Consider the following 16,683-nt stretch of genomic DNA (forward strand, 5'->3'; position numbering starts at 1 on the left):
GCAGGTGTTGGCGAGATGAGGTTGGGGCTCTAGCAAACTGACCCACTTTAGTTTGCCAGATCACTCACCATGCACCGTCCAGTCCAGCATGAGACTCCTGAAATTCCAATTCGCCTTACTGCTTCTCAGAAAGTACCAGCCTAGCTGACTTCCAAGCAGAAACAGTAGCAGCTTGGGAAGTAGTGGACGGAATCCATGTTCAGAAAGATAGGAGTGTCAACAGGTATGATTAAGTCTTTAAGACTGCATGTATAGCCACTTTTTTAATACCAAGAAACTAACCAGATTGTATCCAAGTGTTGAGATTTTTTGGTTTTTGATTCCAGGGAGTCTCATTCCAAGCAACTGTGTGCCTGCGCTTATCAACGTGTTGTCAGAAGGAAGCACCAAGACCCAGACAGAGACACATACAACAACCCGACAAGAAATGGAGGCTCTCAGTATGCCCACCTTCTTATGACCTGGAAGAGGGAAATGCCTGACCAATGTGTCTTACAACAACAACAGCAGCAACAACAGCAACAGTAGTCACCATGGCAACATCATGTTGAGAACATGCAGAAAATGGGCCTCTTTCTTGTGACTCGTCATGATCTAACAGACAAATTGCAATGGGTCTGCCGAAAACGATCAGCTGTTTGACTAGAGAAATTTTGAGAGATCTTGCAATCAGATGTGATAGTAACAACAACACCACCGTTATGTATACCTCTGGTTGAAATTGGTTGGCACAGTGCCAATCCTGTTTTACTGCTTTGCTGAGAATTTTCTTGACAGAGTTGCTTATGTGAGCAAGATGTATTTTCTGTCAGCAAGAAGTTTCTTCCATCAGCAAAAAGTTCGTTGTTGTATGTTAAGCTCTAGCTGTGTTCGCTGTTTTTGGAATCTTAAGGGATTTGGTGGATTGCAAATGCCTTTCCTGTTTGAGATTGCGAGTGTTTAGTCCTATGATAGGTAACATGTCAGACCAAAGTGGTGGCAACGCCATATTGGTATTCCTTTACATTCCTTTAAGTGCCAATCCCTTTCCGAAATGTCACATATAAATTTACCATTAGGTTAATGGTGGATGACAAGTCTAGGAACCCTGTTAAACTGATTGGATTGAAACAGACAGTCCTGTGTGAAGGCTCAGACTACAGCACTGTTAAAGGAATGGATGACAAGTGAACCGTCATTTATTGACTGGATTTTTTTTTTTTTTTTTTTTGCAAAAAAAAGAAAAAAAAGAGCACAGCCGAACTTAAAGTGCACTTATGTTGTCGGAGTTGCAGAAGGTACAATGAAATGGGTATGAAAAAAGAGAATATTCATGAAAAGGAAGATATGTTTTCGGCAGACCAGGCCTACTCCGGTTTTCCATTGAATGATATTGAAAACTGGGAAATGATCAAATTCAGGCTGGGGATTTAGGAATAAGTGTTTGTGAGATGTTGACAATGGGAACATTTTTGGTGCGAGATGAAATTACTGTGGATCCTTGATTCATTTGGATTGGGTAAAGGAGATTTATGAACAGCTAGACACTGGAACAGCTCTTGTGTTGATATCTTTTTGTAGTTTGTTTCATTTTGTCTCTGCACAGTGTTTCAAATTGAATGGATGTTTGTATAATTTTTTTTCCCACAGAAGTAGAAAATTTCACGAAGACGGTTGATAGGAAGCTGCTGAATCCATTAACAACAAAATGGTGGACAATCCTTGGCACGTGACCTTTTGACATTGTGACTAGACAAGCTGTTGACTTCGAGAACTGTTTGACCTTGAAAACTTTATGACCTTCACAAACTGTGCTATTTTTTCACCCAGATGTCTTTCATTGGTGATCAGAGTTCTGTGTAAATAGAAATATTTTGTTTATTTGAGTGAAAGGAAAGCTGTTGTTCAAAGGAATAGACCAACAAGGTATTTTGTCTATTTTTGAAGTCTTTGATGAGATAGTAAATGTACATCTTGTTCATGTTGTATCGTTCAATAAATGTTACATGTCAGAGGCAGAAATTAACTCTTGCCCTCATATTTCATGGTAAAAATAAAAAGCTGAACTTTTGACAGATTGATCAGCTCAAACTAGCTACCGTACCTATGATTTTCACTGATGACATTTGGTTTATTTTCCTTTTCTTTTCTGCCTGAATGACAAACTTTCAGATAAACATCATCAATTAAGACACCCCTTGAAAAATATATCATTACACACCCATGACTTGTTTTCTCATGAAGCTTGATACCAGAATTTATTATTTACAAGTATACAGTGTCATAGTGTACTTGTATTATTTTGTGAGGTTATTGCCTGTTACAGGAGTTGCTTCCCTTCATAGATCACCCACTACATTTGTCTTCCCTTACAAATGGAGGGCACTTAGGAGAACCTGCCCTCCACCCCCATCCCCCTCCCACACCCTCAACCCCACCCCAAATTACCACACAAACACACGCACGCACACACTTTGTGATGAAGCAGATCCGGTCACTCTGTTTTCTCATTTAATGTGAAATGTATTTGAACTAAAGACATTTAATGTAAACTAGATCAACCATAGTGTCACACCAGCTCAAAGTCCAGCTCCATCTAGTCCTTGAGCTGAATCATTCCTTCATCCTGAAGACAATAGCAATTAAGACATAGTTTTTGGAGGGGTTTTTTTTTTTTCACTTTCATCAGTTACATCCTGTAATATTATTGTTTATTATTTGGGGGGGGGGGGGGGGGGGTGGAGGTCATCTTGGGGTCATCTTGCCATACATGTATTTTCCATCAGGTTTGTGGATATGTATTTATCATGTTTTCCATAAAGTTCTTGCATTTTGAATTAATTGCTTCCAAGCTGTCCTTGTTTGTACGTATTTAATCATTGCTTCATTTTGTCCTTGTACTTTTTTCATTTGGCAATTTCTGTGTATTTTCATCTTGCCCTTCTTTTTTAGCCAGTGTTTCATGATGAATGTATCTGTTGTTGTATTACTGTTATCTCATTTACTTGTCACCCTTTGTCTTTGTAGTTAATAATTCCCGCGTCTTCTTGTGTATATGTAATTTGTGTATATTTATTTTGTTTTGTTTTCTTTCGTGTACATTCTTTTTGAACAAAACAGCTTCGGTAGATTGCTCAGTATTCTGTTAGCCTTGTTAATATTCTGAGCACAAACCGTTTTTTTTTTTTTATGAAGTTTTCTTTTTTTTTTTTGTTCTTCTGACGAGCTAATTTTTTTTCCATAAGCACAATGTGTACGTAGTATTGATCAAGTCTGTAGTGTTATAATGAAAATTATCCCCTTTTCACAATTCTGTCAATCAAGGAAAGTGAAAACTGATAATTTAGTGGTTAATAGGGAAATTAGTGCCTTAACTACATCGAGGCTTATGCAAAAATATTACAAGCTCGTGGTGAAGATCTGAAGGAATTACATTAACAAAACTAGCCCTATTTTACTGTTCTGGGAATGAATGTCTGTATTGGTAAATCATTTATTGGGACTTGTTTCTTGTGACGAAGTATACAGTGGGAATTAGAATTCCAACCTTCAGTCAGGACTCCAACCTGACTTTAACCTGACTTCAAATGATGGTTCAACCCCAGCCGTGGGCTGAAGATTATCTTTCTTCAGTCAATCAAGATTCAGCCTTTTGATGTTGACCTCTGTTCCATACCTGTATATATAGATCGTCTTCTTCAGAATTGGTTTTCCACTGTATTAATTTGTTCTGTTCATTGTTTTGAAAATTGTACGTTCAATTATATGATTTTTGAAATGCATAATGAACATGAAATTGTACAAGCCATCCTGAAACCCCTGTCATGTAGTCAACCAGTTGGATAAAAAATCACACCTGTCATTAATTACAGTTTAAGTCTTTGAATCCATTAGGCCACAGATTATGTACATGTATGTGAATTTTTCTGTCATTTAACAAGACCAGAATTTGTGTTGATTTCCTTCTTTATTCTTTTTTGGACTTCAATTGTTTTTTGTTTTTTTTGACTGTTTTGGGGGATTTTTTTTGGACTTTTTTTTCATACACTCTGCTTTTATTTGCCACAAATCATAAGCGGTGTAAAGTACTCTGTTAGCTTTCTACACAAAGTTTAAAGAAATGCTCTGTCTTACCTTCTATTTGTGACAATAAGTGATGATGAAGAAGTTCTGTACATTCCATAGCTTCAGTCGTATGTATAGTGTCTTTATCACTTTCTGTTTCGATGGCCATGTTAAACTAGCAAACTTAGGTTTCTAATCTGTCTGTTTCAGTGTATGTTTTGAATAAGAACTAAATTGAAACTGCATGCACATCGGGTACACCTGTATATTATTACAGTCCAACACAGCTAGACTAATACGGTATTTTATAATTTTCAACATTTACACAAAAATTGTCAAAAATTATGAAGTATGTTTTATAGGCTGTATTGGACTAATTTAATTACTGACATGGCTGTTCTACCTGTATAATTGTTTAGTTCACACTTCTGGATAGCTCTTTGTGTGTTTAGTTGATCAATCCCACAGCTTGATGGAATCTAAAATTTTTGTTTTCTATCTGGGCAATGTTTTATGGCGCTGCGTCCAAAGATATCAGGTCTTACGGAAAAAAGTTTTGGAAACAAGTGTGGCAAGAAAGAAATGTGTATTTCATCTTCAATTAAAACTCATACCTACATTTTGGGAAATTATATTTGAATGCGTGAAGTAATTAAAACTAATATTTCGCATTAATTTAACCAGTAGGTTAAAGCTTGTGCTAGTCTGGCTGTTAGTTTAATGTGCGTTTTTTTTTTCCTTTTTTTATCAGATCAGAAATGTCCAAAATAGCCACAGGGCTTTGATAACAATTTCCATGTATCCCAAGTTATGTTAGAAAGGATTTCTGGAGATGGGTAGGAAAGCTAGTTCTATTTTCTGAGAACAAGTTAGCCGTTGCAGAAATTCAAGGGAGGTAATCAGCATTGTTGTAAATCTATTAATCACAAGTTTGTTACCAGCTTTATTTTTCCATGCATCAGTCCATGATCTCTTTGAAACCATTAGTATGTGTAATTCAACTGTGACAGTAAGTAAACTTCTGTCCTACAAGAGACGACCTGATCGTAAGTCATAATGTTTTGTATTATTTATGAATTGTTGATGAAATAAAGAAATATTAATAATTTAATAACTTTTGGTTCTAGTTTCTACAGTGAATGTGGTATGAAGGTTGGGGAGCTGATTGTGGCTCCCAGTTGCTAACTCTCATTAGATGTGGGTTCAATCCCAGTCATGGACATGTCCCAAGAAAAACTGATGGACGTCATTGTCTTGTATTCAAATAAATAAATATACTCATCAATAATATGAATGCACAAAGCCATTTTAGATTGTTTTCTCTCAGTATTAAGTAACGTGTTAGCTCAATATTTAAAGTAAGCATTCATTATCAGTTGTGGCTTCTACTTCCACCAAGTTTTCACATTTTAGAACAATAACCCAGGAGCTATGGTAGTGTGAAAACAGAGTGGTCGGTAATTACAGTTCACGCTCTTCTTGATGCTAATGGTGGACACTTTACTGAGTGCTGTGAACAGGTTAATACCGACAGCTCTGTTTTCACGCTGCCATAACTCCTGAATTACTGCCCTTAAACGTGAAAATCCAGTGGATATTGAAGCCACAATTAATAATGAATACTTACCTTGATTTTTGAGTTAACGCGTTATTTAATACTGAGAGATATCAATATAAAATTGCTTCGTGCATTTATATTATTGTTGGTTGTAAATAAATCAATCGTAATGGCAACAAACAGACTATGATAATGTCATGCTGTCTTGCCAGGGACCACTTGCCTAACACCAATATAATGTTGGTAATGGCAACAAACAGTCTACAATGCTGTCATGCTGTCTTGCCGGGGGCCACTTGCCTTACACCAATATAATGTTGGTAATGGCAACAAGCAGTCTACGATACTGTCATGCTGTCTTGCCGGGGACCACTTGCCTTACACCAATATAATGTAACATGTAGAAAAGTTCACCAGTATAACTTGATATTATGGGTGGTGATTTCTTCCGTCCATAATATACTGGCTGTTAGTAAAAAGTAAAAAAATTCGTAAGTATGCCATTAAACAATGGAACAAAAAGGGAAATTGCAATTGTATCTGTGTTAAAGACACAGTTTTTATAATCCTGAGCATTTAGTATTAATAACCTCCCAAGTTCACATGTAGCCCTCACTGAAAGAAGAAGCCACGAGTTCAAATCCAACTCGGGTCCACATTTTGTTTAGTCAGAAAGTCTGCAGATTTGGATTCAGTGTGCATGTGTGCTATCGACTTAAACTACTCACAGCCATTGTAGGCCTAGACTGAAGAAAAGTTACACTGCATAGGATAGATCACCCATCAGTAATAAAATCAAGAAATAAAATCATGTCAGTTAAACAAATAGTTTAAAAAATATAGTTTAATTTTACCCTTTTCGGCTTGTAAATGCACGATATTTTGAAGTTTGAAGTGGTGATCTATGGGAGGAATGTATTTTACTTGAAGTTTGGTATGTAGAAATGCATTATCAGAAGCACAAAAAATGATACTTTTGATGCCAATATTTAACTTTTTTCCTGATTAGAATTTAATAAAATTTCACACAACCCGCCTCCTCGCCCCCACTCTGTTGTTGTTGTATACAGTGGATGAATCAATCAGGATCAAGCAAAATGTGTCAATTGAAAATATGCTTCACTACAGGTGAAATACAGTACTTCAATCTGGCAGAATTATTAGCGGAAAAAAGAGTTGCAAGAGGTTTGATATGTCAAGATTTCATGTAGCTGACATATAGCTCATATGTGCTATCTGCCTCTCTCCCCTTGCTGTCCAATAAAAAAAAAATATGGGTTATTTGACTAAGAGTTCTGCAGTGAAAATACCAATCAATTAGATAGACCTAAAATGGTCAGCAGAAATAACTATGTCAACCAGATTAGTTAGAACTGTACCCTGAAATCCTTTAACCCATCTCAATGAACACATGAAAGCTGACCTTAGGATTTCATCAAGCTGTGTCAACACAGTCTGTTGTGATGTCAGAATGATGACAAATATATAGGGCAACGTGGCTGAAGGAACTACACATGCCTATATATAGGCACACTGCCTAGCTGTTGTGTTATTAAGCCTACTCTATGCTTGACCTTGTTCACATGGACTAGGCTAAGTACAGTATAGCGTCACATTATACAGAGAGAAGGCAGGTGAGTGAAAATCAAGTTATATTGGCTGTTGTTTATTTAGTTCACATACATAGACTATATGGTCCACGCTGCCATACTAGTAACTCATTATCGGTTTAAACAAACCAAATTATTAAGTTCATCATCAGGCCTAATTAATCAAGACTGTGTTCAGTGCAATATATGATACAAGCAAACTATAAACTTGCTTGTTGCATTGTAAACAGATTTTAGGAAATATATGTACAAGCGTTAGTTGATGTTCCTCACAGCGTGGTTTTGGTGCCATCATACATAAAATCGGGATCCTATTAAAGGTTAAAAAAAAAAAAAAATGACGAAGGGCAGTGGGATTCGAGCCTTCAACCGGGCATATAGGCCACGTGTTTGACTGGAAACTTGGTGGTTCATTTGGCTTTGCCAACGGATACGTTTTGCAAGAAGAATACTTTCAGAAAACTCTCAAGTAGTAATTGTATATCAACTAAAAGTTATTTAAAAGTTTCTGTGTACCGGTAAGTGGAAAGCATCTGCTTGTGGTATGACGAAAGGTAGCAGTTGTTTATGGTCATGCGCGGTGACATGTGTGACGTCACTGAGGACGAAATCATAGGAGGGTCAATATCTGGGGGATTTGGGCTTCCCCTTTCACCACAGACGTGCGAAGTAGAAATACGGGAGCGACAAGAGGTAAAAAGGTTTAACTGGTAAGTAAGCCGTCCTCGATAATTATTTTTCAGAATAGCCACGTATATTTTCCTAAACCACTGAGCAGCGTCCAGATTTTCTCCTATTTCACTGCGGGGAACTCCTATCCCACGCGCATGGTCTTTCCTAACATGATCAAGAAAAAAACTCGGTGCAGTTGAACTTTTTGCCTTTACTTGACCGAGTTTTTCTTATGCTTGTGTCACATCATCCTCTGAACTTCTTTTACAGTTGTAATATATTCACACAAACTAAGTGCATTTTTAATGGAAGTGAGTATGTTACAAATGCAAACTTTTAGATCCTGCCATTATGCAACTTTTTGTACGCCGGCTTGATGGTGACTCTCCGAGTGTCAAACTTACAGTGCAGCCAAAACTAAACATCGCAGTGACTCACGTAAACTGAGTGACATAGTTGACGATGTCGTCTGAATTAGTGCAGCGGATCGAAAATCGAACAAGCTTGTTCGTAATAAGTAATTATGATCACGACCAAATGTTTACGTAAATGTCCTCCGGTTTTTTTAAATAACCCTGTCAAGCGATCGGCCATAAACGAAGTGCAGCATGTCACGCTTGCGATTTTGTCCCCAAGTTTACTCTCTCTCTCTCTCTCTCTCTCACTTCCTGCTCCTAACCAGACACCACCTCTTAATTCATAAGACTGTGAGAGGCCCTTGGCTGGCAAGGGCACACAGTGGCCAGTATTCACAAACTTACCTCAAAGATGGCTGGCATTGCAATCTGTATATTGAAAAGCCCTGCAAAGCATAGCCGAATCCTAGCCCCGAAAGACTCCAGCTCCTTTTCTTATACTGGCCTAGCGTCGTTGGAGTCTCAATGCTAACAGTATTAATTTTGTACTCATACAGGTCCAGGCCAGTTCTCTGTGTTACAGATCAAGTCTCGTCCAAGTAGAAGACACCAGCCTAAAGACCTACTTTCCTCAGCCACTGCACTGCAACCGTATGTCCCTACTCGACTTAGAATAGATTTATTATCACCATTAAGGCTTCAACAATACACGCTCTTTGGCTGTGGCTGCAGTGGTGAGCAGCTACATGTAGGCCTACGCGCATGTCCTGCTTCATAGGGGAATAAATCCATTGTAAAGTGAGTAGGGGCATATGGTGGCAATATGGAAAGCAGGTCTTTAGGTTGGTATCTTTTAGTTGCACGAGAGTTGTTCCATAACAAAGAGAATCGGCCTGGACCTTCTTTGAGTACAAAATTAATACTGTTAGCGTCGCGACTCCAACAACGCTAGGCCAATATAAGAAAAGGAGTTGGGATACTTTCGGGGCTAAGTTGAATCCCTACATTAGGCCTACCAACTGTGTGGTTTTCCAGAAGCTATGATGTGACTTAACCTGTAATTACCCCTTAATGTGCATCTCTTAATTAGCACCCTGAAAGTAATATAAGTAAAACTGTTTTACAATTTGAAAAATAGGCTACCGGAGTTGTGTGCCTATTAGGTCCTGGAAAAATGTGTAAACAGCATAGCAACTGAGCGATACGATGACTGATTTTCACTCATATATCGGCCATGTAGATGACACAAAAGCACTCCTATCTGGTTTATCTGACTCGAATTGAACATCCACCAAATTAGGGTAGTGCCTGTGGAAAATTTGACACGGTTTCGCAGTTAACAGGCTATAAATTTTTATAACCAAGCTGAGCGATATTGGCTGTGACACTAAGATCCATGCACTCCGGCCAGCCGATTGTGAGTTGCACTGACGACAACAGTCTGTCACTCAAAACTAGTGACACTAACAGTCGAGGTAATCTTTTATGTTTTATAAAACCATCGCCGACAAAAATAAATAAGGTTTGACTTATAGTGAATGGAAACAACGATTGGTAACATATAGAAATGCCAGTTTAAAAATTTTGCAGGCTTCAAGATCTGGTTCATATTTTATAAATCTGAGCCATTTTTAGGCCATGTATGTAACTATACAGTATCCTGCGTTGTGCTGCTGCAGTCAAAAGTCAAAAGTTTAAACGATCGAAATTTGATTCAACATCAAACCATCTGTCTGCAGATGGGAAAGCTCAGTGTTGGGGATCTACTTTAAGGCAAGGTGGATGCTTTCGTTACCGGTTCTGTACTGAACGAGCCCCTTCTGAGATGTTCAATCTGAAGAGCTGGTTCATCAATGAATTGACGTCACTCTACCATGTGACAGCAGCCTGAGCTTAAAATCTCCCTTTTCTTACAGATTTTCAAAATAGACAAGGGGCCTCCGTGGCTCAGTTTGTTAGCGCGCTAGCGCAGCGTAAGACCCAGGAGTCTCTCACCAATGCAGTCGCCGTGAGTTCAAGTCCAGCTCATGCTGGCTTCCTCTCCGGCCGTATGTGGGAAGGTCTGTCAGCAACCTGCGGATGGTCGTGGGTTTCCCCTGGACTGTGCCCGGTTTCCACTCACCATAATGCTGGCCGCCGTCGTATAATTGAAATATTCTTATGTACGGCGTAAAACACCAATCAAATAAATAAATGAATAAATCAAAATAGACCTTGACAGACTCAACCTTAGAAGTAAATCATGTTAACTCTATGTGCGCACATTTTACTTGAGCCCATATAGATGGACTCAGTGCTACAAAGAATTTTACTGAATCCACCCCTGCCTCTCAAAAAACATGGTGTGGATTTCAACCCCCACCTATTAACATGCAGTCAAACGCAATCCTTGCAACTCATTTCTGTCTCAGTATCTGGTGGAATCTTGAATGTTAACTTCTTGATTTCATACTTCCTTCTGACTTGCTAGGCACCCTGCACAGAGAGGTTGGGGCAAGGAAACGACTGGTTGCCCCTTGTCAGTATGATGTGACTGGGTGGGGTATCATGTCTGCTGTCTTTGGTATAGTTTTTCAGTACCAGCAGCATTGATTTCGCCCTATCAGAAGGAGACACCGTTTATGCACTCCGATGACTGTAACTACATATGACTCTGTGTCATCACATGACTGCGAAATTGTTAAGTACTATAGGAGACCCTTAGCACTACCCTCTACGATCAAACAAATTAGCTCTATCTAGTTGTCGCATTAACAGTTAGAACTGTGGAGAAACAGTGATTTTGAAATGTCACCTGGCTTACTTAAGGTTTTGAAGTCAGCCGGCCAATTATTATACTTTCATTGCTACATGTATCTGCAAACACAACTTCAATCTCCATAATCCATCGCAGAAGGGCATAAAAAAGACTAGGTAATGGCACTGCGTGAGTATTATAATACGGACACAAAGCTCATTCCTCACCACACTTAGCTCTGCCCTGATTGTCTTTACATGTCTCTCTGAGCGCAGACAAGGTAAAATGTAACGTGTCTGGTCAAAGGAGACTAGGAGTAGTAACACCTTACCTGTCTTTGATTCTAGCCATGTGAACAGGGTGTCATGCCTTGATCCATTGGGTCACATCTGACCCCGTTTGACCTCTGTTTTAACCAGTCCGCACTCCAATACTTGGAAAGAGGGTTGTGGCTTTCTGTTTAGTAAACCGAAATATATCGCTTGTATTGAGCTAATTTGCCTGATATTGGGATCGCATACATGTCAGCATAGTAAAAAATAAAACAAAATGTAGACGTACGATTTTAGCTTTATGGTAAATCACTAAAACAATAGTCTACAGGTACTTATCTTTCCTATTGAACTGTGTGGTTATTTCTTGTGTACTCTAAAAGCACTCAATTATATACAAATAAACAGTATGGCATTTGTAGTTAGCTGTTTGTTCAAACTCAAAACTGAGTGTCCACATGTTGGTGTTCTCATAGCAGCTCTATGTCATCAAAACATATGCCACTGACTGTCCATACCACCCCCTCAGACTAGATGTTGAGCAAATGGATATTTACGGTTTGCTTTTACATGTGTGTTGCCGCACAAGGAGGAGTGGCCTGTGCCTTGTCCTCCAACTGTCCGTTATGAAGTTTTTAATAGCCACTATGCCATCTTATCACAAGGAGGCTGTGGAGATATCTGATTGGACAGAAACTTTTTCGCGCTAAGCACTTTTCACTGCGCCGTGCACAGGGTGAGAATATAAGTACAAATGGCAAGAGGTATCTAATATCTTGTTCCTAAATCTAAAGTTGCGCGCACAGCGGGGACATCTGCTGTGCATTCGGCCACGAGTAACTTTGTACAGCAACTAGCCCTCATAGCTGTAGAATACTGAAGATCAGAAGGCATTTCATGATCACCGAGGAATAAAGTGAACACCCAAATGAAGGTGTTAAGAAAAGACAATGCCAGACGAAATGTACATATGCACCACTTAAAAGTTACCAGAGACACCATTTTATTTTTTATGATATTACGTAACCAAGATGATCTGCTTAACTGAGATAAGTTTTAACTGATTGGATGTGAGTTATTCTATAACCCAAGAACGCACCTGTTTCACTCCTAGTCGCGATCTGTTAACCATGTATTCTGTTACATTGTGAGAACTAAATAATCATTATGATATCTTTACAACCCCCCCCCCCCCCCCCCCATCCCTCCCTCATTTACTGTTGTCTCCCTTCCACGACAGGCCCCACCCTCTGACATATGTACCTCACCTAGGGTTACCTGCCATTTGTTGCTGTTTCTCTTAACAGCCGCGACAGCTGCTGCCTGAACCGAGATTGAAAGCAATTGTGCTAGTACACGGGTAACACATGGATAAACACAAGGACAGGAATCAGCCAAGTGTAAATGGTTAACAGAACGTTCAGATTGACAATTAATATTGTCACATTCAGTGTGGAGAGATATGGGTTGTTGTTGGGGAGCTACCAAAGTGTGTGTATGTGTAAAAACCAAGTACATGTAACCAAAGTTATATAAGAGTTAACCATTGCCTAACCAGGACACTTTTACATGCTTCTGAACATTTCATGGTGAGTTGTTAATTCTTTTCATTTGGATACTCCGTTCTTGTGTATTTTATTCATAGTTTTTAGCATCCGACTTTCTCGCAAGGACCAGGAGGTGATAAATAGCATGGAACTCAATGGGTGATTTTTGCCGAATTCTAAAGTTTAAAGTACATGTAGTGTAGGACAAAGCTATCTTATTTGAAAGTTAGCCACATTCTGATTATTTTTCCAGAAGAAAATTCTTACCTAAAACTGTATTTTTCATTATTCATACTGAAATCTCATTCAAGGCCTGTATGATAAAGGTGTATCTCAGTCCAAGGTTTTACATGTATATGTCCATGTTTTATCATCCAAGTTGGACAGGCGTCGTGCACATTTGCATGTCGATCATCCATTTAGTAGAATCCCAGTTGACCCTAATGTACCCTAATTCTTCAGCATTTCAACCATCACTGTGACCAATAGTTTGAAACATTCTAAGAGAACTGTGGGGTTTAGAGAAATAATCTGCACAATTTATGAAGCTTGCATTTTTAGCAACACAAACAAATCATTTTTTATGTTATTTTCGTAATAATTGTATGCATAAATTTCGCTGAAAAAAAGTTCTTTAGTGGGTGAAAAAGTTGAAGATTTACAGTATGTGTGGTACGCCTGGGGTTTAACGTCATACTTAACAATTTCTCAGTCATATGAAGATAAAGAGTTATTAGGTGTGTGTACATATATTTTGTCATTTGACACATGAAAAACATAAAAATGAAGGACAGTCAGACAGATTTCTTTCTGCTGTAGTTACTGTATCTCATTTGAAATTTACCTTTTTTTCTTTAAGTGCTACATTTCTTTTGATTCTGATTGATTTGTCCACATTATAGGGTCCTGTAAGAGATTTTGTGAAGTTTCTTATCAAAAAACCTTATGTGTTGGTATCAAAAGTATGAATTTAGTGCATGAGAGGCCTGTGTGGCTCAGTTGCTTAGTGCTCTAGAGCAGCATAATGACCCTAGACCCTTTCACCAATGCGGTCGCTGTGAGTTCAGGTCCAGTTCATGCTGGCTTCTGTACATGGAAAGTTCTGGCAGCAACCTGCGGATGGCCACGGATTTCCTCCGGGCGATGCCCCGTTTCCTCCCACCATAATGCTGGCCGCTGTCGTATAAGTGTAATATTCTTCAGAACGGCGTAAAACACCAGTCAAATAAATAAGTAAACAAATCAATTTAATGTCTGCTTCTGAAAGTGCATTTTTACATAATTTTACGTGAAATACTACTCGGCAGTTTCATGTCAATAGTGGGTCTTCAGCTGTATAAAATAAAGGACAGTCAGACAGATTTCTTCCTTTACATAGTTAGGTCAAATTCAGGCTTATCTGTAACTGCTGAAACCATTGAGTGTTGACACTAGACATTGGACTTGCTAACAAATCTATAGCTTCCATTCATTGCCAGAGCCATCAATGGAAAGCCCCGTTAAGGTTTCAATATGGCTTTGTTAATTCTTCTGTTTTTCTCCTTGTAATTTTTATGTGAGCCATAGTGAGCCAGTTGTGGCATTGTGACAACACCCATGGTCGTTTTAAAGGGAAAGAAGGCATAAAAATGCAGTACAGTCAGAATTCATCAAAATTGCTCTTTCTTCTGAAGCCTGTAGACTATGTTTTCTACTTAAGGTACAGCCAACCTTACAGACTGTTCACATCCTCATTTGTTTGCACTTACAATTTTACATTTTTAAGTGATTTTTTGTCTTGTTTTACTGATTTCCACAGAATATGTAATCATACATTTTGTAAAATAAAAACAGACATTTCAAATTTTCCATACAGTTAGAGCTACAAAAAATAAAGAACTTAATTTCACTTAAAGTTTGGTTTGTAAAATTGCACTTTCAGAAGCACATGATAGCCTTAAAATGGTGCTTTGGATGCCAACACATAATTGTTTCTGATATAAGAAATTAATGAAACGTCACAAAGAAAACCTCTTAAGTGGCATATGGTGGATGAATTGATCACAGTTAAGCAAAATGTGTCACGTACTGGAAAGAAGCTTAACTTACGATGAAATACAGTAATCTAAGATTAACTTAAACATAGCATCAAAGAATAGAAAATCTTGAGCAATCAAATTACATGTATTGGGCCATGATATTGTGAGACAGGTATAAACGTCAGTTTAGAAAGTGACAGTATTATTGTTATTATGTGGAAGGCCTGTTGGTCGAGGGGTTTAGGGTGTTGACATGGATTGCTGGCGACTCGGTGCCTGGCTCTGAGGTTCGAAACCCGCAGTGGTCTCAGCCAAATATCAGCACTAGAATCTGTACTATATTCAGAAAGTGTAATCCCTAATAATGATAATACTGTTACATGATATTGTGGTTTGGGCGTTACTGTAATAAGGATTATCTTTATTGTCACGGACTACAAAAACATGTTCAGCGATTAAGTATAATACTTATGTATCATAATGTGTTACCCTAACTCCTCAACCTTTTCGCATACGTAAGAGCAACTTTCAGTGGAATTTAAGAACATTTATAATTTGATTTTGGATGCAAAACTACATTAGTCGGACTGACCAGTTTCAGGGCTTTGCAAAAAGTATAATTTTATCAGTCAACAGAGAATAATGCCTTCAGAATATGCTTGAATAAACCCCCTGTAAACATGCGAAAAGGTTGAAGAATTACGGTATATTAAGCCAGAATGCACATGGTATATTTAGACGATAGTCTACAGACACGCAAATAGCGTACTGTAATGACATGCTGAGAAATGGAGTAAGCAGATTTAAAAAGTGCTGAAATGTCAAAATGTGGAATGTGGCAGGTGGGATTTGATGGGTGGGAAGAAAAGTACTAAGAAATGGCAGACTGATGCGGGTGTTGGTTAGTGTTGTATTCATCTTATATGTAAACCTTGGCCCGGCACCCAGTTAAGAAATACACATTGAAAGCCATGAAAGATTCTTGACATCTGTGAGTCCAGATGTAAGTGATCTACACCTAGTATGGGTAAAGACATAACAAGCTGGTGGGTGGAAGTTGGGTGGGGGGGGGGGGGGCTTCTCCATCAGGTCAGTGGTCAGGTCACAGTCCACTAACACCTAGCCCTGATGACCAGCTGTGGGAGTCATTGAGGGTGCCCCCCCCCACCAGTGGGGGGATATGGGGAGACATTATCAATGGATAATGCTTGTCCTTCACCTCATTTCAAGTCCTGCTTTTACATTATCTCTGCACCTGATGCAAATTTTAAAAACATATCAATAAATTTCTAGATGTTTTGTTCATTTCAGATTTTTGATTACTCAAGCCCCAGACAAACCGTAGCTAAGATCATGGATCAGACAGCAGAGACCATTGTGGAGGCCGCTGCTGAAGAGGGTTGGCTGTCAACCCTTGACATCTTCGTCATCTCTCTGTTGGCAGGCTTCTGCATATACTGGTTCTTCTTGAGATCTAAAACACCTGAACCTCCACCCATCAAGAAACTCATCGTCTCGTAAGTTGTATACCTTTGTTTGAATTCGTTAACTCATCTTCTGATTTGAGTCTACCACCTTTAATTCTCTGGACACATCTTTTATCTGAGCTAATAGAATATTTAATAGAAAGAGCTTTTATCTATAAATGTGTCAAAAAAAAAAAACAGCTGCAAAACGATTTGAGTACTAATGTAGATAGTGTTTAATTAAGCTTTATCTCTCCCCCAAGTAAAGGTCATTCTGGATTGCTGTTTCCAGCCTAAAGCTGAACGTGATTTAATCTGGGCATATATGGCAGAGGTGAACTGCGTTATTTGGGTCAGCATAAAATATCAGTCACATATTACTTTATCTGAATGCACTAGTTGA

The 16,683-nt window shown here is 38.6% G+C and overlaps 2 protein-coding genes and 1 long non-coding RNA gene across 4 annotated transcripts in view; 2 read left to right on the top strand and 1 right to left on the bottom strand.

Moving 5' to 3' along the window:
- The window catches only part of LOC135476582 (protein strawberry notch homolog 1-like), a 35,335-nt gene extending 34,103 nt beyond the window's left edge, over window positions 1–1,232 (top strand). The window contains exon 30 of the mRNA XM_064756655.1: window positions 327–1,232. Within this exon, the coding sequence (XP_064612725.1) occupies window positions 327–460 (134 nt within the window). The 3' untranslated portion in view covers window positions 461–1,232. The remainder of the gene's footprint in view (window positions 1–326) is intronic.
- LOC135476583 (uncharacterized) overlaps window positions 1–8,865 on the bottom strand; it is a 21,130-nt gene extending 12,265 nt beyond the window's left edge. Inside the window, exon 1 of the long non-coding RNA XR_010445117.1 lies at window positions 8,646–8,865. This is a non-coding gene — a long non-coding RNA (uncharacterized LOC135476583). The remainder of the gene's footprint in view (window positions 1–8,645) is intronic.
- LOC135476581 (NADPH--cytochrome P450 reductase-like) overlaps window positions 7,173–16,683 on the top strand; it is a 25,651-nt gene continuing 16,140 nt past the window's right edge. The window contains exons 1-2 of one of the 2 annotated variants that reach the window (XM_064756654.1): window positions 7,173–7,236; window positions 16,126–16,331. In XM_064756654.1, coding sequence (XP_064612724.1) covers window positions 16,168–16,331 — 164 coding nt within the window. In that variant the 5' untranslated portion in view covers window positions 7,173–7,236; window positions 16,126–16,167. Of the gene's footprint in view, window positions 7,237–12,791; window positions 12,839–16,125; window positions 16,332–16,683 lie in introns of those variants that run through there. The other variant, XM_064756653.1, reaches the window with a different exon arrangement.

This window comes from Liolophura sinensis, chromosome 10, assembly GCF_032854445.1.
Source record: "Liolophura sinensis isolate JHLJ2023 chromosome 10, CUHK_Ljap_v2, whole genome shotgun sequence".
NCBI classification, from domain to species: Eukaryota; Metazoa; Mollusca; class Polyplacophora; order Chitonida; family Chitonidae; genus Liolophura; species Liolophura sinensis.